The following is a 25,156-nucleotide window of genomic DNA, read 5'->3' on the forward strand; positions in this document are numbered from 1 at the left end:
CTACAAGTGTCTATGGAAGCACAGATTTGGGGGTACGACCCGACGGGTGAATGCTACATCACTCCATAGGCATTGAGGATCACAGTTTGACCTCTTCCAATTAGACTTTCAAGGAAATAATTCCGCAATCTACCATGCGGTAGCGGACAAACTCAACTTTTCAAGTTGATTTCAATCATTATGTACACGGTTAACTATGTTGGTTACCGTTACCTGCTAGTTGAGTAGTTTCTACAAAGGGTCTTACCAAGGGGTTTGACTACGTAGATTTTACCAAAGGGGTTGGATTGTGTAGGCAACACCCACGGTTTCCAGTGCAAGTCGTATAAATACGCTTGAATGTTTCAAATCCATGCCAAGGGCATATTGGAACAGAGTATTTTGGACCGTAGTGTCCACTATACATTACGCTATTACGAACCTAGTGTAGGGTTCGATTTGTCACATGTTGTCACATGGGATACAACATGGTCTAGGAACTCAAGGAGTTCAGTTTAGCTAAGGGTGGGGCAAGATAATGAGGGTCCCTCTCACTCTTGTCGCAGAGTGTTTGTAGTTACCTCCACACACAAGTACCAGCTCGTACTTGATGGATGTCTCTTTTCTTGATATCCTTGTTTGAGACATATTCCACATGTGGAGAATATGAGTCTCTCGGACTGACACTGGCGCCAACTATCTAACAATGTGTCGCGACAGAGTCCCTAGGTGCTGGTCGCATCCATGGATTCGACCATTTTGAGCACACAGTATCAGGAGCAATTTCAGTGGCCAGAAATTGTCGGGTACTAAGCACAAACTTGTTACGATTACAAGTGTTGTGAAACCACCTTAACGGAGGGTTGTTTCTACATATAGCAAAGTATGCTATGTTCATGAGAATGTCTCATGGTTGGTACCTAGGTGTGACCGGGTTGTCACATTCTATTATGGTCCAAAGTCTCGTCATGGAATTGCGGTTCGGATATGTTTGTGTTAAATGCATGCACACTAGGTGTTATGGGCCCTAGTGTTTAACACAAATTTATTCGGAGCGGCATGCAAATTCATGGACATTATTGTTTTTGCAATTTTTTGCACTGCCAGTGCAATCTCTCTTGTAGATTTAGTATGAGTTTACACCCTGCCATACAAGGTGATGGCTGAGTATGGGTGTTCGTGATTGGCTGCTTGAAACTCCAATCTGCTTTCAACCTAGTTGGTTGTCTCCATTCCATATCGAGTATATGGCTGGATACTCAATGATTGAGTCATAGTTTGTCGTCAGTCGTGGGCGACTCTCTGTAAGTGGTTGAGAAAAGCACCTCACTCTTACCGCTATTCATCCCGCATAGGATGGGCAACTTACGAGCATTCTATTTAGTACTAAAGGATATGCAAAGTGCATACGTTAGTAAACCATGCTAAAGGATATGCTAAGTGCATACGTTAGCAAGAAGTGAAACAACTAATCGGTTACCTTTCTGGTTTGGAGTTTACTTCATATGATGAAAGGCATGTTACGGCTAGTTTTAGTGTTTGCCTATTATTCTCAAGTTATCAACCTTAATCATCAGTTTGGATGAGGTTGACTATTGGCAAGAAACCACAGCAAGTCAAGGACTTGGTTGTTGCTGATGAGTATGTCAGCATAGTACTTTCATGGAAAGATGAGCCGAGGTTATATTGCACATTTCGGTACTTTCAGAAAGTCTGAAACCTGGGTATGCATTTAGACACCTCTTAGTTGTGATAACTCGTTTAGCATTCTCAAGTGAGTTCTAAATGGAGCCTTCACACTCTTTTGATTATGGATCGGTTAACCAAGACCGTTGCATAGGGACAGCAATGTGGAAAATCAAGATGTTACTCTTGATTTCATTGAACCTCCCAATGAACCGGGTTCCAATTCAACGAACCGTTGGATCCATGAGGGATGCCACGGTGGAAAACATTAGTGTTCTTATGAAGATACCACCACTTGTGTTTTCGAGGACGAAAACGCTTCTCCAAGGGGGGAGTAATGTCATGCCAAGGGTAGGACTAGACGGGCACGGCCCAGGCAATGTGCCGGACACACATGCAGTAAAGGGGTCTATATATAGAAGCTGGCCAGGGGCCTATATATAGGATGGTTGGGAGGTTATTCGCATGTCTGTCTACCCGCTTGCCTCACAACTCAAATCTTTTTCTTTCACTTCATAAAAACTATTGATTTTTGAGCTATGTTTTCAACAATAAACAAAGAAGGTTTAGAGCTCATGATTGATGAAGATAAAATAGCAAGTGCATCTATGTCACTTCATACATTTGTAAACTACAAATGTTTCATCTGCTATTAATACTAACATGTATGTCAACGACTGATGTCGAGTCTTCCTTGAGAAATGCTGAGGTAAAAAGACCAACACCAAAGGAGGAGAAGAAAATTTATTTGACACATCCATAATTTTGACGACAAATTGTGTGAGATGTCAATCCACTGAGTACATATACAAAGCTCCCATGTTTGAGGAATGAAAACAATGGATGATCAAATTTTACGATAAAGGATTTGCACCTCATACCAATGACAAGCTAGCAACACGTACTCATACTCTAACATTCAAACTACCACCATAATGAAGTAACTTATTTATCTCTTTCCAATTCTTTGCAAAGGTCTATTCAAAGAAATACTTGTGAAGCTTGATGCTGATGTAAAAGATGACAATTCCCTAATAACAACCTACACATAAGGATGGTTGGACAACAAGCCAAGTGACATCTAAACATACACAATGGAGATGTTTCGCTATGCCCATAAAATCGATATAGTGAAGCTCCTAGTCCTAGATAGATACCGTGCAACCAATGTGTTGAATAGAATGATAGGTAAACACGGTCTCACACACAAAGGAGAGAACACACTAGCAAGTATAGAGAAGATTGCATGGATCGAGGTAGAAACTCCATATAGCAGCTATCGTATGCCCAACAGGCTGAGTGCAAATATCGCCAACAACGACTTAACGTTCCATAGCGCAGGGCATACTGCTGCTAATATATTGTCTAAGTGCGGAATCAATTTCAGCGTCAAGATTCGTAGTTTGTCTACTGTTGAATGTATTTTGCAACCTCAAGATTCTGAAATTATTTTATTTAGTTATACACTCAATATATCATATATGTTGGGTATCAAGCGCCCTCTTTTGCAAATACATTCCTCATGATGCTGCATCTTATCTCGATTTTCTTGTAGAGATGAATCAGCTTTCTTTGCATATCTTACTGGCTTAGCATATAAGATCCATTACATCAGCAAAAATTCGAGGAGGGTTGTCTGTCCGATAGAGGGGTTGTTTGGGGTGCTGCGGATTGGAGGGCCGCTAGGGCTTGAGAAGGAGAGTTGGCTGCATGGGGTGGTGGCGGTGACATCGATTGGATTGAACATATGAATTTGGTTGTATGCAAAAAAGGGCTAGATTTCTTACAGGATTCATGCCGCCACCTCAACTGTATCATTAACAGAACTACTAGTACCTCTATCGTAAGCATTGGCTTCTGCATCTTTTGGAGGGATCACACCTTGACAACCTTCGAGTTGCATCTTTTGACTAGAGATATTAGTTTCTAATGGTGTTGCGCCCCTTGCACACAGAAAGTGGTTATTGAAGGCCCAAAATCGATGATCCTTTAAAGTTGTTTTTTGCTCATTACTGCTCAAAGCACAGGACTCACGAAAGTTCAGAAGCAGACGCTCAATGCAGAAAACAAATATATTGCTCTTGAAAGTGAGATCGTTGACAAAGGCATCATAGATCTTTTACAATTGTTGGTGAAGAGCTTGAGTATACCATCTTTATGGCAAGAAGACATAATTGCTGACCGAAGTAGCTTACAACACACACAGACACAAAGAGAGAGAGAGAGAGAGAGAGAGAGAGAGAGAGAGAGAGAGAGAGAGAGAGAGAGAGAGAGAGAGGGAGGACATATATTCACAACACTGCACATTCCAATTGCACAAGCACGACTCCAGCTCGACAACACTGCAAAGGTTCGTTATCTACATCCAATTTTCCATGCGCACACGTTTGCTTGGCGCAACACATAAATGCTACAAGGCAGGGCACGACTTCCGTTTCTTATAATTTTTTGGGGAGACCACAGTGCTAGCTCTCCACCATACTTTTGTATGGCACCTCTGTAAGACATGCACTGTATATTTTGCACTTTCAGTCTGTGACATTTCATTGCAAGTCGATATGTTTAACTATTCACATTTTTTTTTGTAGCTTGACTCAAATATCAGCTTGTAGATTGGACAATTGAAAAGCAACAGAACATTGCAGGTCAGTAAAGCACCTCATTTATTGTTGTAGCTCATTCATGCTTTATCTATTTGCTTGTTTTAGAATTTTTTGCATTACTTCCTTTGCTTCAGTTTATTTGGATCTCATTTTCAGAACTATACACTCGATACGACCAACATCTGCACATGTTAGTTACACACACAACTCTTTGCATACGGTTGCTAGACAATGCACGGGATGTATTACAGTACTGAATACACAAGTAATGAATGCATGTGGTGTATCACACTAGTGAAGTGACCTTGTGTATCTTTACTTTAGCTCTAAATAATTGATACCATACTAGGTGTCTAAATTATTGATGCCATACTATATATGTCCTTGTTTCTCGCATACTAGGTGTCAGTGTGAAGTTCTCAAGACCTAAAAGATTACAGTCCAAGCATCAATAAGCTAGAGAGCAAACTGGAGCCAACTTGAAACTAGCTTACCATCCATATGCTAGGTCATGGTTTAAAATTACTGCATTGTATAAAGATTGGAGCATGCAATGTGGCATCTTTGATCACAATCTAGAAATATGTCCCTCCTATGCGGTGACGAACCTCGCATATATAGTGATGAACGAGGTCGATAGACAAATAAAATAGACACTCTTGCTTCCCTCACTTCTGTATTATTGTTGGGCGCTTTGCCATCGGAGTGGCAACAACAAGACTTAGCAGCATTGCATCTACATACCATTACCAATTCAAGATACCAACCACGAATCAACAATATCCCCTATCTATTCATGAGACTAACAAGCGAAATTTGGACATAAAAGAGGCAGATATTATAATTATAAACAAGATGTCCATGTTAACCCAAACGACTTTTTACCTTATCGTAAGATAAAATGTCAATGTAACAAGCAGTACATTGGCAGATCCCTTCAATAATAAATGTGTTTTCATGCTCGGTAATCTTGCCCAACTACCCCTAGTTTGTCGTTACACACGGGAGCTTTGTAACACATGCCATATCACAAGCTTGGTCCACTGTCTACATGCAACTTTCTACAAGATATCATGGTTTGTAAGACATGCATCGACAGCCCCTGAATTTCTTCAATTCTTGACATTGTAGCATTTTTCAAATGTATATCCCCTTCACGCAGTGCAGTCCTTGTCAAATTAATCATCTCTTGTTCCCTTCAGTGCCAAATACTAAATGTCAATTTGCATATGTCCTGTTATATTCTATAGATGTTATATAGCAAGGCCCACGAAGCCAAGAATAGTTTATTTTAATAATTCTCAACACTACAATTTGCATATGTCCTGTTATATTCTATAGATGCTATATAGCAAGGCCCACCAAGCAAGACTAGTTTATTTCAATTATTCTCTACACTACAATTAGTACCATGGTGCAATTCTGCTCTGAAGGACACAACACATTACTCTCGAAGGGAGCGAAGTAAGCTTTTGCTTTCTCTTTCAGAAATTGAACGTGGACGAGACGGCAGGCTGAGCGATCGCAATGGACATCGTTTATCCCAACCCGGGTTCCACTTCTTCCTTCAACACCAGGCAACAGCAGCAGCATCAACAGCCGCGTTATCCCTATCCGCAACTCGCCCAGCCAGTGGGACCTCCGTATGGCCGCCCTCCTCCGCCTGTCCCTTCCAACCCTCCAGCTCGTAAGTGGTTTTATGGATTCAGAGAGAGAGAGAGAGAGAGAGAGAGAGAGAGAGAGAGAGAGAGAGAGAGGGAGAGGGAGGGATCCAACGCTACAAAATAAAAAAATTCTAAGCCAGCTAGTATGGTGGGTGGGCTTTGGAATCTTTGGGAATGCTTGATGAGATTCTTGTCCAAGCGTGCGAAGCGATAGCAAAGGCTTGTTTGTAGATGCGGCACCTATGCTTTCACGTTCACGGTATGAGCCATTATGCAAGGCATTAATACGAGCAAGCAAATGATATAAATTGTTTAGTCAATGGCTGTTGAAAAAAACGCAATGCCCAATGCTTTTCTCAATATGTATGTCAAACGTTGTGTGCCTTTTTGAAAGCACAAAAGTTTAATGATTTTGATGTCCAAGATGCCAACTCTTTGAATATGGAGTATGCCAAAGGGCAAGATGTACCACAAGGGCATTCTTGCTCAAAGAGTTTGTGTCAGAGTTCATAGGTGTGCTGCAAAAATTGGACTAGACCCTCATGAGGAGAAGAATCAACTGAATGTGTGATACTACTATAACTGGCTTGGGATAGACAAGATGGTAAATCCTTAGCAACACACACGTAAACTTTTAATACTTGAACCTCAAAACTTAAAGTCGTTGAGACATGAAGCGGCAAAATTTTGCTTCCAGATGCGTTGGTCCCAAAGTTTGGCACCGCTTCCGATGTTTCTTTTTGTATCAATAAGAACAGAGTACAATTGTCAGGGAGAGTCCTTTGCTGTGTGTGCCCACACACTAATTTACCAAAGGCTCCCTAAGGCACTCCTTGAAAAGCAATGGAGCCCCAAAAACAGGGTGCCCTCGAAAGCTTGGCACAACAGTCTTGCTGAAAATCCCCCCAAATTTTCCGTATAGGTGCCACGTGTCACCTCTACAAATAGCGGTGCAAATTATGGAAGGCTGCCATGTTATCAGTATGAAATTTTCCATGTCATCAAATCTGTCTATTTGTCAACTTATCGGCCAGTATGCCATGTCATCACATTTGTGACAACATGAGATACTTGCAAGGTACGGGCTGTGGAAGTACTTGGCAATGATTTGATCTGCATGTGTGCCAGATGTGGTGTCCTTTTAAAAGTACAAAATGTTTGTGACGGGATCTATTGAAAACGCACGAAGTTTTGTTATCGGGCTATGTTGCAATCATTGCTGTCAAAGAGACAATATTGTATTGAAGGTGCGGGCTAGCATGCTCTTGGCTATATTCAGGGACTATTCTAGGTTTATAGTGTAAAGAGATTCATTGTTAGATGTAGCAAAATTGAGAGAATAGGTAGAATCGAGAATGACACTTCCTCAACACTTGGTTTTTTCCTTGTGTTAATGAATGCAGCTTTACATTATTGATGGTTCCTTTTAGATGCGAGAGAGATAGATAGATAGATTTTATTATCGTCCTTGGAGGACCTATGGGACCAAAGTTACATATGATGTAGTATGTGTATGGTTGATGAGTGACTCTCGATGCTCCAAAATTGTGGTGATGAGAGTCGCAATGGAGAGTCTACACTGTGGCTAGGAGAGGAAAGCGTGTAGGTCTAAGTCATGGCTGAAATGTGAGAGAAGCAAGTTTGGATGTGACCAAAAGCTGAGACTCTAGTAGTGTGTGGTACTCAGACTCTCGAACTTGCAGTGAGCATAATGTGCATAGTCGATTTGACTCTTCTCCATTGCCCCAACGCCCTGTCTCGCATCGAAGGAAATGGGAGCTAAGCCGAATGGCTACGATAGTGCGTATCGCCGACAAGGGGATAGGCTCAAGCATGTAAGTGTGAGTACGGTTTCCTCTTTCAGCGAAGAACATGGTCTTGTAGTTGGGGGCAATATGGGTGGTGTAATGTATGAAGCGTGACCCACCGGATTTCTCCCAAGCCTTAATACATTGGCGTTGTAAGAAAGCTTTATTCACTTGGGAGTCAATTGAAGCATCATGTAGCAAGTGTAATGCATCCCATCTCCCAAACCACTTCTTTATGTCTTGCATGCATCCCGTGCTCAAGATCTTGCTTTTATGCATCTTTTGAACTTTTTTGCTTGCTTCCCATACAATTGTAGGAAGTCGATGTGAGGGGTTTTGGCGCATCTTTATCATGTACTCTACAACCCTTTCCATGCCCATAACCTCAATTGGAAGAGATCCCAACTCAAGAATTAGAAGCATATATGGTGTTTGTGTCTTAACTTGGAGAAAGTTTACAAGAAAACGCTTTTGGACATTCTCAAACTCTTTCCAAGTAGACTTTGAGATGCTCCCGTCCCACACTTCAACTTCGTAAAGAAGAACCGGTGTCACCAATGCATCAAAAAGATACTTCTTGAGAACCCAACAATTGATGTGTCACGTGACACATCCAACCCTATGTGTCCGTGGACAAGCTATAGCATTACCAGGGTTCAGTTCAGTCAAGTGAGTGTAGAATAGGAAGTGATCTGGCACTTTTGTGAGTGTTCGCAGACCGTGCATGTCCAGACACTTAGATTAGATGCATATCCTCTGGTTGTACACAGCACGATCATCAACATTACCATCAGAATCCATCAGGAGCATTTTTATAGTGCATAGACCTATTTTTCTAATTTTGACATTTTTCACTTATTATTTTTAAGTGACTTTTGTTGGGAACTAGGTAGGGCAATTTTGCTAAGTTTGTATGTATAGAAACCTAGCACTAGCACTTTCTGGCAGAAGAGGCAGCAAGAGCACTTGCTCAACATGCAACTTCTCAGCAAGACCAACCCCCGCAACTGACCTAGCGTTTTCAGCCCAATTGAGAAGCTAGCGTTTTTGCAAGACAGATCAGCCCTGGCGTTTTGTACAGAAGATCAGCCCCGGCGACCCCCGAAGACAGCAGATTCCGAGCGGTAGCAGATTTCTACCGCAGGAAGCAGAATTCAGCCTTGCGTTTTGGGATTGTAGTTCAGCCCTTAGCATTTTGCAGTTCCATCGGGATAAGATCAACAAGTAGACCAGCGTTTTCAGTTTTTAGTAGTCAAGCATCGCAGTAGAAACCCCAAACCTCGCAGATCTCACCTTCCCGCAGCAGATCCTCGCCGCACGGTGAGATTCATCAAGGTTTTTAGTTTCAGCCCGGAAAACATAGATTTCAGCATCTGCGTCGTCGTCGCGTCGTCATCACATCGTCGTCATCGACATCGTCACCGACATAGAGTCAAAATTCAGCAGATAAAGATTTGCAGATTTCAGCCCTTAGCGTTTTCAGATTTCAGCTCGTCTCGTCGTCGTCCTCATTGTCGTCGACATCGTCGGCAAGTCCAAGTATTGTAGACATTTGTGCAATCATAAGTAGACCACTCTCGCCATAGAGAATGGGGCCTGTAACAAACTTGGACACTCCAAGTCAAGAATCAACCGCGACAGCACCAAATAACCACTTCAAAACAATTCACAGATCACAATAGATTTGCACTGGCCCGGCGGAGTTCCGTGCCTAGAGATATTGGCCCCAAAGACTGGCGCCCCTTTCGGTATTTCTTTTTGTATTAATCAATCATCAAAGTACAAGAGAGCGGTTAGGGTTTCACTCTCAGACTCTACGTGTCACCAGCGTGTGACTACTATCTATCCTTTTTGTTGATTTCTTTCTTATTATCTATTTACTTTCACTTTTTGGAAACACCCCTCGGGAAATCTAACTGCCCTGCATTGCATAGCTAGTGTGGAACTGTCCAGAGGGAGTCCGGGCCTGAGGGCAAGAGAGCACTAAGGTTGGACAAGGACTATGGTTAGCCAAGTGGGGTCATTGACTAGCCAAAGTGGAATCCTTTGCTACAGAGGCTACATTTCAGTTCTGGATGTGGCCGCAGTGTACAAAGAGGGTCGGATGACCTAGAAAGATACAATGGCAGCATCTCCTAAAATTTAGGGAACTGCTATTTTGGGACCTGAAAATGTCTTCGTGTCATTACGTGCAGTTTGACATGGGGATCATTTTGTTACTCTGTGGCCAAGTCAACAGAGGCTGCAGGTGAGATATTTTTAGACCCGAGGGTCTAAAGCGGGAAAATGCACAAATGAGTGACACTTGGCACTTTGAGGCCAGTTTACTACTTATAGAGAAGGCAAAAACGTGATTTATAGTGGGGAGGCTCATTTTGCAAGTCTCTGTCACAGGTTAAGAGCTATGGAGTGCTTGCTTTCCCTCTTATGCACAGTGCGGTGCCAGGAGTGATGCCCTGCACGCTACGCACTGCCCTCTCTCTCCCCTTTGGCAGTATGTTATGCCCCTCTAGTGGGCTCTTCATTTGACCAATGTACAGTTGTGTGGGTTCATGCGCGATTGCCGAGGCAAGAGCCTCTTGCACAGGTACTGGATTAGCTAGCGGCTAATCCCCCCGCAGGTACAGGTGAATTCGGAGAGGTTTCACGCCAGAAATCTCGTCCGATTCAAAGGGCAAGTAGCCCTACAGGTGCGGGAGCTCGAGGACTTGCTAGGGATGCGACCGGCACGCGAAACGGAGCCCGAAACAGTGAATTACAGCCTGCTGTGTATTTTTGCAGGTTTAGGGTTTTGGCCCTAAACGGACCCTAATACCCCCAGGAGGTTCGGGGACGCAAGGGAACCGCTGTACAGGCGATCTGGCGCATTTTCAGGGCTGAAAACAGAGAATTCAGCGTGCTGCAGATTCTCGCCAGGTTTTGCAAAGTGCCCGTATGCTTCGGGAAAGTCGGTCAATGCGTGGGAATACTGACCGTGAAGGGTTCTAGTACAGTTATGCTGCCGAAATCGGGCTGGAACAGTGGAAATTCAGCCGAGTTTGTGCGGGGCAGCTTGTAGGAACCACAGCGTTTATTCCCTCTTTTGAACAATAAAGAAATACCGAAAGGGGCGCCTAAGTTAGGGGCCAATCTGGTGTCCGTCTACTCATACAGGTGCAATCTAGCAGCCTGTATCCCTCTCCCCTTTGTTGTGTCTTGAAAGTACATGTAAAATAGACGACTAATAATGGGTGAAAGCTAAATCAAGGTTTAAAGTAAAGTCTACCGCCCTTTTTGGATTGAACAGGCCGGTTTCATGGTTCCATCGACGGGATTAAATCACTTTTTCCCATAGAAGTGAGCCTTGGTCAGTTTTGGGCTTGAAGACACAAGGGATCATAGACCAGACACAGGGAATTGTAATTATGGCTGACAGACCAGATGATGTGACTGAAGAGGTTTCCTCTTCACAGGGTCAACAGACACATGAAGTGGGTGAGTCGTCAAGACCACCACAGACAGATGACGATATATTCAGGACCCAGTTGGCTACTGCTGTGGCTATGTTCACACAAGTAATGCAGAATCCGAGGTTTTTAGCCTTTCTGCAACCTCCTGTTCCGTCTCAGCAATTTGGGTCACTGGATCATATTCAAAAGCCTGTTAAGGCTCGAACACAGGTGATTCATACCGCACAGTCAATGGAAACACCTGTACACTTGACGGAGAACATGCAGTCTCCACAACGTATACCTAAGGTGCAAGAACAGGTGGCTGAGATGCCAGTTTTTCAAGCTGTACCAGTTCAGCCCGCCACCTTTCAGCAGCCTATAGCTGGTTCTAATGGGCAGGGAAGCAACTTACAGGCTATGCAACAAGTCTTCCCACCACCTTCAGTACACCCTGGCTATTTTGGAGGTGGATCGGTATTTCAGAGCATGGCTGGTCATGCACCTGGAAATCAGTTTTATACGCCAGGAACAGTGTTTGCGGGTGCTCAAACGATGATGCCTAACCCCATGTACAGTGTCATGGGTATGCAACCAGGGTTTCAAAGCACTCAGGGACAATTTGGGATGCCACAAGCAAATTTTGGTATGGCTGGAATTACAAATCAGCAGCCAAATATGGCGTTTCCAAGTCAAGTTAATAGCGGCCAAGGAACACAAATGAACCCTAATAGTGTTCCCATGTTTCAGTCACTTCCATATGACAATTTAACGCCGTTGGAGAGGCCAACTCCGTACAAAGAAGGTGGCAAAGGAGTGTCATTCACGACCTTTACAGGGTTTGATGACAGGAAGAAGGCTCTTTCATTCCTCCAGCAGTTTGACAAGGCCTATGCAGGGAGAAACTTTACAGAGGCTTCAAAGGTCCGCAAGGCAGCCACTTTCTTGACAGGGAATGCGGGACAATGGTGGACAACTTTATTGCTTCAAGGGCAAGCTCCGTCCACATGGATTTACTTCAAGCAGATTTTTGCAGCAGCATGGTTATCTGATGACTTTGAAGCAGATGTCATGACAGAATGGCATCAGCTTAATGCTGCCACTTGCAGAAATCTGGATGATTACAATCGGAAGTTTTGGAAAGCTCTACTTCCAGTAACTTCCTATAGGTTTGTGCCATTGACAGAACAGATTGAAAAATACTGTTGTGGCCTACCTAAAGGATTGAGAAAATACTGCACGAAGACAAAAGTCACTACTTTGACGCAGCTCATCGAGGTAGCAAACACTGGCAATGGTTTGCTCAAGGGAGAAGATTGTGAATTTAACACTGGCGTCAAGGCAGGATCAGGCAAGAAAAATTCAGCCAAGAAGCACGTTCCCAATGAGGCTCCTAAAGGGACTCAGGAGTCGGCCAACACAGGGAAAGACAAAGCTACGGCTGAATCAGAAAAAGGACCAGCAAAGAAATGGAAAAGACGTTTTCCTCGCAAGTCAGAAGAGCAAAAGAAGGTCCTGAGGACAGAGAACAAATGCTTTATATGTGAGCAGCCTGGCCACATTGCTTACAACTGTCCTACAAAGAAAAGGCCAGCTGATTCTGGACAAGGAAGACAAGAAAGGAAAGAAACCCATGGCTGGTCTAGTGCCAGATATGGTGGGCGACAAGCCAAATTCAGATGCAAGTGAGCTTTGCAGAGCATGGGGAAAGGTTAGGGATCAAACAGTGCTTATCTTCTTTGATCCAGGTGCCAAAGCCAACTTCATTTCCCCAGAATTGGCTTCAAAGTTGGGAATCAGACCTGAAGAGATGGGGTATATAGCAGAGGCAGGTTTGGCATGTCCTGGCCATACAGAGGCTGTGACACCCATCATTGGAAAGTTGCGTCTACATATCCAGTCCTATGTAGATGCTGAAGAATTTTACATCATGCCACTGGATGGATGTGATGTGTTGTTAGGTATTCCTTGGTTATTTCGTGTACAGGGAATCATGGATGCCTACAACAAAAAGATCACTGTACAGAGCAGGGGAAAGACTCACATTCTGGATGTAAAGCTTAAAGGGGAGTCTATTCCTACTGTATCAGCTTCTGCTATTACTTCTGTAATGAAAAAGCATCTTTCTGCGTACTTGGTTTTTGCACGTGAAGTGTCAGATTGTGATGAATCAAATTTATCTGTGCTAGATAAAGAAAGGTCAATGTTTTTACAACAATATAGTGACTGTTTTTCCGATTCATTACCGTCTCAATTACCGCCAGAGAGACCCGAGGACCATGTGATAGATTTGGTGCCAGGCTGTAGCCCACCAAATAAGCCTCCGTACAGGGTTAGTGCGGCTCAGCAGAAAGAGATAATGGGCCAAGTACAGGAGTTGTTAGAAAAGGGGCTGATTCAGCCCAGTTCATCTCCATTCTGTTCTCCAGTGTTGTTGGTGCAGAAAAAGGATGGCTCATGGCGTATGTGCATCGACTACCGTGCACTGAACAAGAATACCATCAAGAATAGGTTTCCTATACCTAGAATTGATGATATTATGGACAAATTAGAAGGAGCAGCTATGTTTAGCAGGATAGATCTAAAGAGTGGGTACCATCAGATCCGCATTAGATCAGAGGATGTGTACAAGACTGCTTTTAGAACAACGTTTGGCCTTTACGAATTTTTAGTGATGCCCTTTGGTCTCACAAATGCTCCTGCTACGTTTAATAGGATGATGGACAGAATTTTCCGTCCACACCAGCAGTTTGTTGGTACGTTCTTTGATGACATGATAGTCTACTCAAAGAATGAAGAGGAGCATAGGCATCACTTGGCCATTGTGTTCAAAGAGCTACGCAGTCATAGGTTGCTCATCAATGCAAAGAAAAGTGAGTTTTTTCTGGAAGAGATTCACTTTCTGGGACACATTGTCTCAAAGGATGGTGTCAGAATGGATCCTGCAAAAGTTGAAGCGATCAAGTCATGGCCAAATTTGAAGACGGTGCATGATGTCCGAAGCTTTTTGGGACTATGCTCCTATTACAGAAGGTTTATCCGAAATTTCGCTGAGATTGCTTCACCTTTACATGCTCTTCAAAAGAAGGCAGTCACCTTTAGATGGACACAAAAAGAGATTTCAGCTTTTAATCTCTTAAAGGAAAAGATGACTTCAGATCCAGTCATTGTGTTGCCAGATCTTAGGAAGTCATTTGTGGTCCAGTGCGACGCCTGCGGTAGTAGCATTGGTGCTGTGCTAATGCAAGATGGCAGGGTAGTAGCCTATGAGAGCAGAATTTTGCAAGGGCCAGAGATGACCATGCAGGTCTATGAGAAAGAGTTACTGGCTGTGATTCATGCGCTCTTAAGTTGGAAACACTACCTGCTAGGTGCAGATTTCGTTGTCCAAACGGATCATCAGACCTTGCGATACTTCTTGACACAGACAAAGTTATCTGAGAAGCATATGCGATGGGCAAATATCTTGTCCATGTTCCATTTTCAGATTGTGCATGTGGAAGGCAAGAAGAACGTTGTGGCTGATGCCTTGTCAAGGAAGCCACAAATTTCAGCTGTGTCGATTCCTTATCATCATGAACTTGATGATATGAGAGAACAGTATGCAAATGATGAAGATTTTGCAAGGGTCTTCGAGCAACTAATGGATGGACAACGTCATGAACACTATCTTCTCAAAGACGGGTTCATGATGATGCATGGCAGATTGTGTGTCACAAAGCCATTGCGACGCAAAGTTATGGAAGAGAGTCATGTCCCACCGTATGCAGGGCATCGTGGTATTGATGCTACAGTTAAAGCGGTTGAGACATTCTTCTATTGGCCTACATTGAGAAGGGATGTGGATGCCTTTGTGCGAGAATGCCTAATATGCCAAAAGGTCAAGTTTGACAGGCAAAAGGCACCAGGGTTATTGCAACCACTACCTATTCCAGATAAACCATGGGAAAGTATTGCTATGGATTTTATCTTTGATCTTCCGAGAACGCAGACAGGAAATGATGGTATTTGGACCATTATTTGCAGATTTAGCAAACAGGCTCATTTTATTCCTGTCAGGAAGAAGATAAAGCCAGATCAGATGGCACGCTTGTTTATGAGCAATATTTTCAAGTATCATGGCATGCCACAGTCGATTATTAGCGACCGTGATCCACGCATGACAAGTTTGTTCTGGAGAGGCTTGTTTGAGAATATGGGTACCACGCTCAAATTCTCTTCGTCATTTCATCCTCAAACAGATGGGCAGTCAGAAGAGGCAAATTCTACTGTCCTAGATCTGCTGAAGTGCTATGTGTCAGAGCATAAAGGAAAGTGGGAGCAGTATTTGCCATTGGTGGAGTATGCATACAATAATACAGTGCATTCATCAACTGGCAAGGCACCTTTTGAGATAGTTGAAGGTGGCAAGAAAGTTCCTCCCATACTGCATACAAAGGACAAGATATTTGAAGCAGATATGTATGTTCAGGACATGGATGAAATGTACAAGAAGGTCAAAGTGGCCTTAGAAAGGACTCAGGCAAAGCAAAAGAAAGCAGCTGATCGTCACCGTCGTGAAGTGGTATATTCACTTGGTGATTGGGTGCTTTTACGCTTTGAAAAGGCAAGGTTAAAGAAGATGAAGGGCAAGGAAAGACTGTTTCCAAAGCTCAGCATGCGTTACTATGGGCCTTTTCAAGTGTGCGACATAATCAGTGATGTTGCATATAGGCTGAAATTGCCTGACAGTTGGAAGATTCACAATGCGTTTCATGTGAGTCTTCTCAGACCCTATGTGGGTGATGTGCCAGAAGATATGCCAGCTGAAGATCAGCCGGAAGTCGAGGAACTTGACGAGATCTTGGTCCTTGAACAGATTTTGGCACACAAAGAAAGGAAAGTGAAAGGCAAGGTTACTAGGCGTTACTTGGTAAAGTTCAGAAACTATCCACCAATGGATGCTAAGTGGATGGAAGAAGGTGAACTTGCAGAGTCACCAACTGTGTTATCACTTTACCTGGAAGCCTTCGATTTGCAACCTACCTTGACCCCTTGAGTTTCAAAGCTAAATGGATTGTCAGTGTGACAATGGCTTCTGAAACAAATGATGTACATGGTATTTAAAGTGAGCTCAAATCAAATACCTGTTACATGAATGTTAGAGCTGTACAGATTGTCAGTTTGGCAATTGCTCTTATGGAATGTCCAAAAGTTTGATTAGTGCTATAGAAGTGAGTATTTCTTGTCAGTTTGTCAAGGATACAGTGATTGCTTCTATTGAAGAGTACATGTGTAGCTGCATTCTTAAACTGTCGGTTTGGATATGCTCGAAAGTGTTACGGGATCCAACGTGTACTATAAGACAGTGGCAAAATGTGCAGCTACCATTTTGTCATTGGAAAGTTAGTGACTCAAAGCAATGGCAGAGTGTGAAGCTACCACTATGTCATTGGGACAGGGTTCACACGCAGGCAATACATGAGTCGACGAGGTGTTGAATACACCAGGGTTGACAATGAGCATGTATGTGTCGTACATGTGTCGACAGGTGTTGAATACATCAATGTTGACTAGGAGCTTGTACGACATAGATGCAAACGAGGACGTTTGAGATTTCAAGAGGGGGGTATGTCACCAGCGTGTGACTACTATCTATCCTTTTTGTTGATTTCTTTCTTATTATCTATTTACTTTCACTTTTTGGAAACACCCCTCGGGAAATCTAACTGCCCTGCATTGCATAGCTAGTGTGGAACTGTCCAGAGGGAGTCCGGGCCTGAGGGCAAGAGAGCACTAAGGTTGGACAAGGACTATGGTTAGCCAAGTGGGGTCATTGACTAGCCAAAGTGGAATCCTTTGCTACAGAGGCTACATTTCAGTTCTGGATGTGGCCGCAGTGTACAAAGAGGGTCGGATGACCTAGAAAGATACAATGGCAGCATCTCCTAAAATTTAGGGAACTGCTATTTTGGGACCTGAAAATGTCTTCGCGTCATTACGTGCAGTTTGACATGGGGATCATTTTGTTACTCTGTGGCCAAGTCAACAGAGGCTGCAGGTGAGATATTTTTAGACCCGAGGGTCTAAAGCGGGAAAATGCACAAATGAGTGACACTTGGCACTTTGAGGCCAGTTTACTACTTATAGAGAAGGCAAAAACGTGATTTATAGTGGGGAGGCTCATTTTGCAAGTCTCTGTCACAGGTTAAGAGCTATGGAGTGCTTGCTTTCCCTCTTATGCACAGTGCGGTGCCAGGAGTGATGCCCTGCACGCTACGCACTGCCCTCTCTCTCCCCTTTGGCAGTATGTTATGCCCCTCTAGTGGGCTCTTCATTTGACCAATGTACAGTTGTGTGGGTTCATGCGCGATTGCCGAGGCAAGAGCCTCTTGCACAGGTACTGGATTAGCTAGCGGCTAATCCCCCCGCAGGTACAGGTGAATTCGGAGAGGTTTCACGCCAGAAATCTCGTCCGATTCAAAGGGCAAGTAGCCCTACAGGTGCGGGAGCTCGAGGACTTGCTAGGGATGCGACCGGCACGCGAAACGGAGCCCGAAACAGTGAATTACAGCCTGCTGTGTATTTTTGCAGGTTTAGGGTTTTGGCCCTAAACGGACCCTAATACCCCCAGGAGGTTCGGGGACGCAAGGGAACCGCTGTACAGGCGATCTGGCGCATTTTCAGGGCTGAAAACAGAGAATTCAGCGTGCTGCAGATTCTCGCCAGGTTTTGCAAAGTGCCCGTATGCTTCGGGAAAGTCGGTCAATGCGTGGGAATACTGACCGTGAAGGGTTCTAGTACAGTTATGCTGCCGAAATCGGGCTGGAACAGTGGAAATTCAGCCGAGTTTGTGCGGGGCAGCTTGTAGGAACCACAGCGTTTATTCCCTCTTTTGAACAATAAAGAAATACCGAAAGGGGCGCCTAAGTTAGGGGCCAATCTGGTGTCCGTCTACTCATACAGGTGCAATCTAGCAGCCTGTATCCCTCTCCCCTTTGTTGTGTCTTGAAAGTACATGTAAAATAGACGACTAATAATGGGTGAAAGCTAAATCAAGGTTTAAAGTAAAGTCTACCGCCCTTTTTGGATTGAACAGGCCGGTTTCACTACGTCCAGATGCTCTGAGAAGTGAGGCCCTCACCACTAATTTAAAGGTTACAAGGGATGCCCAAAAGCAAAGCCCCAAAAGCTTTTAAAATCAAAAGCATCAATTCTCTCTCTCTCTTAGAGAGTCTTTTCTCTTTTTTTTATAAAAAAAAAGCAAAAGCAAAATTCGCGTCGCTCATCGTTTTCCAAATTTTTTTTAAAAAAAAATAAATAAAAAAATAATCCGCCTCCGCGATTTCCGGAATTTAGGGTTTTTGGCAAAAATTAGGGTTTGCAGGAATTTTAGGGTTTCTTGCAGAAATTAGGGTTTTTGCTGTCTGCCACGTCATCACTTTGTGACATACCCCCCTCTTGAAAGCATTGTAATCGACCGCGATTATGCCTGCAAAACCGACAAAAGCCATAAACCGTCTTAGCAGACACTGACTGTTAGTACCTACGTACTAGGAACGCACATCTAGCACATGTACAAAATCGACAGTCACATCACACGACATCACAGGACATCACCAGACATCACAGGACATCACATGACATTCAACATTCATTCGGATCTTAGACCATGATTTATCGGCAATGTAGCTAGCAATCACATCTAGGTCCAATCGGGACCTCATCGATGTCCGATTGACTAACCCCTATTGCAACCATGTCTATTCGAGATCAATCAGACCAAAATGCTGCAGTCATTTCGGCTATCAGTTCCTGCACTCACAAGAAGTCAAGAACAAATCAGTATCATAATCAGGAATTCCATTTCATAAAGTCATCCAGCAGAATATTGTCAGCTCTCAGTATCCCTGAAGCTCAAAGAGACATCAGTGACTTTAGTATCAAAATCGAGGCATCTGTTGACAAAGGAGTGGAGTAACTCCCCTCTTGTGCATCCCACTGCACCAGATCTTCGGCCAAGCTGAATTCTGGGTTCCATTTGGAGTAGACTATGCTAAACCAAAAGCATCGAGGTAAAGTTTCACAATCTGAGGAGTATCTGCTAGGTCCTCCTCCTCCATCCACTTCGCATCAAGTGCAGGATAATTCTTGAACTTAACCAAGAACCGCCTTCGGACTTTACCCTTATTCTTCGTATCCTTATGTGCCAAAATCTGTTCAGGAACAAGGATCTCCTCGTTTTCTTCCACTTCGGGTTGCTCATCAGGCTCCCCATCATGAGACACATCACCTTTAAAAGGTTTCAAGAGATTCACATGAAATGCATTGTGAATCCTCCAAGTATCTGGCAGTTTCAATCGGAAGGAGACATCATTTATCTTGTCAGTAATCTGGAAAGGTCCGTAGTATCACATACTAAGCTTTGGAAAAAGCCTCTCCTTTCCCTTTTCCTTTCTTAGGCGTGCCTTCTCAAAAGTAAGAGCACCCAATCATCCTCCTTCAGTTTCCAGTCGCGACGATGGCGATCCGCTGCCTTTTTCTGTTGTTCTTGAGACTCCTGCAAAGTCTCGCGAACCTTAGCAAAAGCCGTATCCAAATCTCGCGAATATTCATCCGCTTCAAATTTCTAATCTTTCGTGCTCAGGAAGGATGGAACCTTCGCAGCAGTTTCAACAATCTCACATGGCGTCTTCCCCGTCGAAGAGTGTATCGTGTTACTATAGGCAAATTCCACCAAAGGTAAGTTCTTTTCCCATTGAGTCTTCTGATGCGAGATAGAAGACTTCAATAAATCTAAAATCACTGAATTGGCAATCTCAGATTGCCCATCAGTCTGCGAGAACTGCAACTGCGTGCTAATGTTCTTCCAAATTGCCTTCCAAAACAAACTCATAAATCTGGGGTCTCTGTCGGAGACAATCGTCTCAGACGTGCCATGTAATCAGAAAATCATCGTGATCATTCTGTATTCTCGGGAGATAAAAAAAAATGAAATCCATTTCAATATTTTCCCAGGGGCGGGTGGGTATGGGTAAAGGCTGTAACAATCCCTGTGCCTTATGCCTGTCAAACTTGACCTTCTGGCATACCAAGCAACTGCGCACAAACTCTTCCAAATCCTTCTTCAGTCTCCGCCAAAAGAAATCTCTCTCTACCCCTTTCATGGTGGTAGCAATGCCGCGGTGACCCGTAAAAGGTGGACAGTGGCAATCAGTCATAACCTTTTCCCTCAACGGCTGTGTAACGCACAACAGTCTTTTTCATCAAGTAGCCTTCCCGAAGGGAGTATCCAGCTACTATCTCCCCATCCCATATCCGTGTGAAAATATCTGCAAAATTTGTATCTGTGGCACACTGATCGACCATATCCTCGAAAATCCCATGATGTATCGCAGAAATAGCCAGAACCAACGGTTTCCGAGACCAAGCATCTGCCACCACATTCTTCTGTCCCTGCACATGGACAATCTCGAAGTGGAACTGTGACAAGATGTTCACCCACCGCATCTGCTTTTCCGAAAGCTGCTTCTGCGACAAGAAGTAGCGCAAACTCTGATGGTCTGTAAAGACAGTAAAATCCGCTCCGAGTAGGTAATGCCGCCACTGAGTAAGAGCATGGATAACCGCCAAAAGCTCTTTCTCATAGATCTATGCTGTCATCTCCGGCCTAGAGAACAAACGGCTCTCGTAAGCTATGACATGGCCTTCCTGCATCAAGACCGCACCCAGACTACGACCACAAGCATCACAATATACTTCAAATGACTTCTGCAAGTCCGGCAAAGTCAAAATAGGTCCCGTAGTCAATTTCTCTTTCAATGTCCGAAAGGCAGTCACCTCTGTGGGTCCCCACGAAAAAGGTACTCCTTTCTGTGTCAAGGTATGTAAAGGGGAAGCAACCTCTGCAAACTTTCGTATGAACCGCTTGTAGTACAAACACAGTCCCAAGAAGCTTTTAACTTCATGGACATTCTTCAAGTCGGGCCAATTACGGATAGTCTCTATCTTGGCCGGATCCATTTGCACTCCTGCTGTTGACACAATGTGTCCCAAAAAGTGTATCTCTGGTAGGAAAAATTCACTTTTCTTAGCATTAATCACTAATGTGTGATCTCGTAATGCCTGAAAGACCTGAAGCAGATGATCTATGTGTTCTGCCTCATTCTTGGAGAAAACAATGATGTCGTCAAAGAAAGTGCCAACAAATAGCATGTACTCTCGAAAAATCCTGTCCATCATCTGGTTAAATGTCGCAAGAGCATTGGTTAAGCCAAAAGGCATCACCAAAAACTCAAATAACCCAAAAGTCGTCCGAAAAGCTGTCTTGTAGACATCTCCTGGCGCTATCCTGATCTGATGATGTCCACTCTTCAAGTCAATCCTGCTAAAGCACGAGGATCCCTGTAACCTGTCGAGTATATCATCGATCCTAGGGATCGAAAATCTGTTCTTGATGGTGATTTCGTTGAGAGTGCTATAATCGATGCACATTCTCCAAGATCCGTCTTTCTTCAAAACCAACAACACTGGAGAGCAATACGGTGAAGTACTAGGCTGGACAAGACCCTTTTCCAAGAGGTCTTTCACTGGGCTCATAATCTTTTCATTCTGTACTCGGCTCACACGGTAAGGTGGCCGATTCGGTGGCGTGCTTCCAGATATCAGATCAATGGTATGATTTTTAGGCCCTCTCAAAAGCAATCGGCATGAGCGTGGAGAAAAAATCTTGGCGTTCTTTTCTTCAGGTCAAAACATATTCAACCTTTATCCATCGTTCAGTTCTCCCAAAAGAATGAGTAAGAAAACTGAAGTTCATCAAGTACAATCTCTAAGCCCTTCATTTATCAAAGTCGCTTTCTCGGCCCGGTGGTCAACCACGGCGTAGTTCTTGTGGTACCAAGGGATCCCGAGTAGAACGTCACTCGCGTGCCCGGAACACCCCTGTCATTGCAAACAAAGTTTGCCAATGCTCGGTGTAATGGCAACATCCCATCCGGGTGCCAGTCGAACTACCTCCGCCTGTGGCGTCAGTCTGTCGGGCGTAGTTCCAAATCGAGCCGCCAATTCCAAGTGAAAAGAAGTTGGCCTTGGCTCCTTCAAAAGAGCTTCCTGATTCTTCGCTTTGCCCCGAAAGCGGCAAAGTTTGTACTTTCATTCATTAGATTCGGTGCAGGTCCCACGCCATGTGGTACCAGTTCTGCTTTTCTATCTGCCTTTTCTGCCACATTCCTCAGCTGCTCTCGAACTCTCAGACCTGTCGTCGTCTTTATCATTCTGTTCTTTCTGTGCCTTATCAGGGCACTTTGCGAAAATATGTCCATGTTCCCCGCATCCAAAGCACTTCCCCTCTCTGATGAAGCGAGCTCTCTCCTCAGGAGTAAGCTTGGGTCGTGCATCCTTTTTTTTTCTCTGGGTTGCTCTTTTTCATTCTACTTTCATTCCCAAAAGTCTGTTCGGCTCGTTGTGTCATGGCCTCATCTGTGGGGTAGGTCAGACTGCCAGAGTGAATGGCAAAGCCCCGCTTCGCATGACTCATCAACTCCTGAATAGAAGCTGACTTCTGTTCCAAGCAGTGGTCTCGGATCTCTGTAGGTAGACCCAATGTAAACCGCTCAATCTGTTCTCTGAACGAGATCTTCTTGAATGAAGAGGCAGGTAGAAAAGAGTTCCAAAATCTTTCACAGTAAGAATTCACTGTATCGCTCTTGGTCATTTGGAGATGGTTCCAAGCAGCTCATATATCTCGCTCAAACTCTTGAGTCAACCAAGAAGAAATAAAAAGCCTCTTGAATTTCAGCCATGTAATTGGCACAGTCTTGCTTAATAGAAGCGTGGACCACCAAGTGCGAGCGTTCCCCTTAAAATAAGAGGCAGCTCTCCGAATCTTGGAGTGCTCTGAATAGCGTCCTCCCGCGAAAGCGATGTCAAACTGTTGTATAAAAGACAAAGCCTTTGAAGCATCGGAGTATCCCGAAAAAGTATCAAACTTAAGTGCTTGGCCACCTTCCTTAAACTCTCGGACTTTCTTGCTTTTATCTTCGAGAAAGTCATACTGGTTGGCTTTGTAAAAATTCCTCTTGTTTGCATAAAAGTTTCCGTTGTCAGAGTCTGAACTGTCCGTAGACGAGTCCTCTGTAGAAGTGTCACTCACTGGGCGAGACCTAGATTTCCTTGCCTTTTTCTTGCCCTTTCCGAAGCGTTGTTTCTTGCTTCGCTTTTTGCTTTTCCTGTCTTCTTCGCTCGAGTTTGAAGAGCTAGAAGAACTGTCAGAAGAAGAAGAAGAAGAACTGGGTAGGCCTTCAAACTTGACGCGCTTCTTCAGTTTCTTTGCTTTGTCGAATGTCGACTGACGACCCAAATATCCCGGGAAGTCAATACCTTTGTTCTGCTTTTTGCCGTGCTTTTTGCCTTTCTTTTGCACGTCGAAAAGCTGAGCAATCCGTGCATCAACCACGTTCTCCAGTTCCTTCTCCGTATATTTCTTGGAGGCAGAAGGTTTCTTGAGAGCGGGTTTCGGGAGTGGTGTTGTGGTTCTCTGCCACTCCCTCTGTACCTCTTCCAAAGAGGTCTGGTTCATATATTTTGCCATCTTTGGGTCCTTGGCAAAATTGAGCATCATCTTTGTTGCATCACCAATCAATTGACGACGCTCCATCTCTCTTTGCTCCGCCTGAGTAGGCCGAGGCGGGCCATACTCTCTGTCTGAATCTTCGTTGTGATCCCAGCCCGCATCTCCAGATGCAGAGGGAGTCGACTGATCATTGCCTGAAGACATAGGTGCCGCGGAAAAAAATTCGGGGATCGGATTTCCCGTCGAAGAGAAATCGGTCGTGCTCTGATACCACTGTAACAAACTTGGACACTCCAAGTCAAGAATCAACCGCGACAGCACCAAATAACCACTTCAAAACAATTCACAGATCACAATAGATTTGCACTGGCCCGGCGGAGTTCTGTGCCTAGAGATATTGGCCCCAAAGACTGGCGCCCCTTTCGGTATTTCTTTTTGTATTAATCAATCATCAAAGTACAAGAGAGCGGTTAGGGTTTCACTCTCAGACTCTACGTCCAGATGCTCTGAGAAGTGAGGCCCTCACCACTAATTTAAAGGTTACAAGGGATGCCCAAAAGCAGAGCCCCAAAAGCTTTTAAAATCAAAAGCATCAATTCTCTCTCTCTCTTAGAGAGTCTTTTCTCTTTTTTTTTATAAAAAAAAAAGCAAAAGCAAAATTCGCGTCGCTCATCGTTTTCCAAAATTTTTTTTTTTTTTAATTTTAATAATAATCCGCCTCCGTGATTTCCGGAATTTAGGGTTTTTGGCAAAAATTAGGGTTTGCAGGAATTTTAGGATTTCTTGCAGAAATTAGGGTTTCTGCTGTCTGCCACGTCATCACTTTGTGACAGGGCCTTTGGAGGAGGATTTGACAACTTTCTGGTGTCGTATTCTTCTCTCTATCTCTGTCTCAACACCTTCATTCACAGTGTTCATCACTTTATGTGTGTCCATTGCAATCTCTCACTAAAGGAACGGAAGGCTCTCCCTTTCGTAAGTAAAAGGAACCCTTGAGCACAGTTCGGAGCACTCATCTTGAGCGAAGTTCAACATTCACTTCCGCTGCACCTTACATTGGTATCAGAGCTTTGACAGTGTTGTGTATATCACAAGAACCACAAGAATTTTATTTATTTTTTGCTTGTTGCGGTCGCAGGCAACCTATGTCCTCTTGGGCGTGTCGATTCCTAATCGTGTTTTTGAAGAGTGACAGGAAACCCAAGAAAGAAGGGCTTGTCCAGCCTCCCCTTGTGCCTCTTTTTACTCATTAAGAGAGGACCGTGCACTTAGCAGCCGGCCAATCGACGTGAGGTGGGAAAAAGCAACCTTGATGTGAGCGCAAGGCCGCGAAGGGGTGCGCCCGCGGAAAAGAGCAGAACTCGTGTCACGATTGTGACTATGTTAACAACAATACATCTACTCCTAGTTGCAGATACGCGAAGTGCCATGCCAA

The 25,156-nt window shown here is 44.1% G+C and overlaps 1 protein-coding gene across 1 annotated transcript in view; it reads left to right on the plus strand.

Annotated features, from left to right (window-relative positions):
- Window positions 1-5,682: 5,682 nt before the first annotated feature.
- LOC147452948 (Ubiquitin-associated/translation elongation factor EF1B protein) overlaps window positions 5,683-25,156 on the plus strand; it is a 69,986-nt gene continuing 50,512 nt past the window's right edge. The window contains exon 1 of the mRNA XM_086518488.1: window positions 5,683-5,955. Coding sequence (XP_086374614.1) covers window positions 5,796-5,955 — 160 coding nt within the window. The 5' untranslated portion in view covers window positions 5,683-5,795. The remainder of the gene's footprint in view (window positions 5,956-25,156) is intronic.

Source organism: Adiantum capillus-veneris, chromosome 8 (assembly GCF_014529385.1).
Source record: "Adiantum capillus-veneris isolate H3 chromosome 8, ASM1452938v2, whole genome shotgun sequence".
In the NCBI taxonomy this organism is placed as follows: Eukaryota; Viridiplantae; Streptophyta; class Polypodiopsida; order Polypodiales; family Pteridaceae; genus Adiantum; species Adiantum capillus-veneris.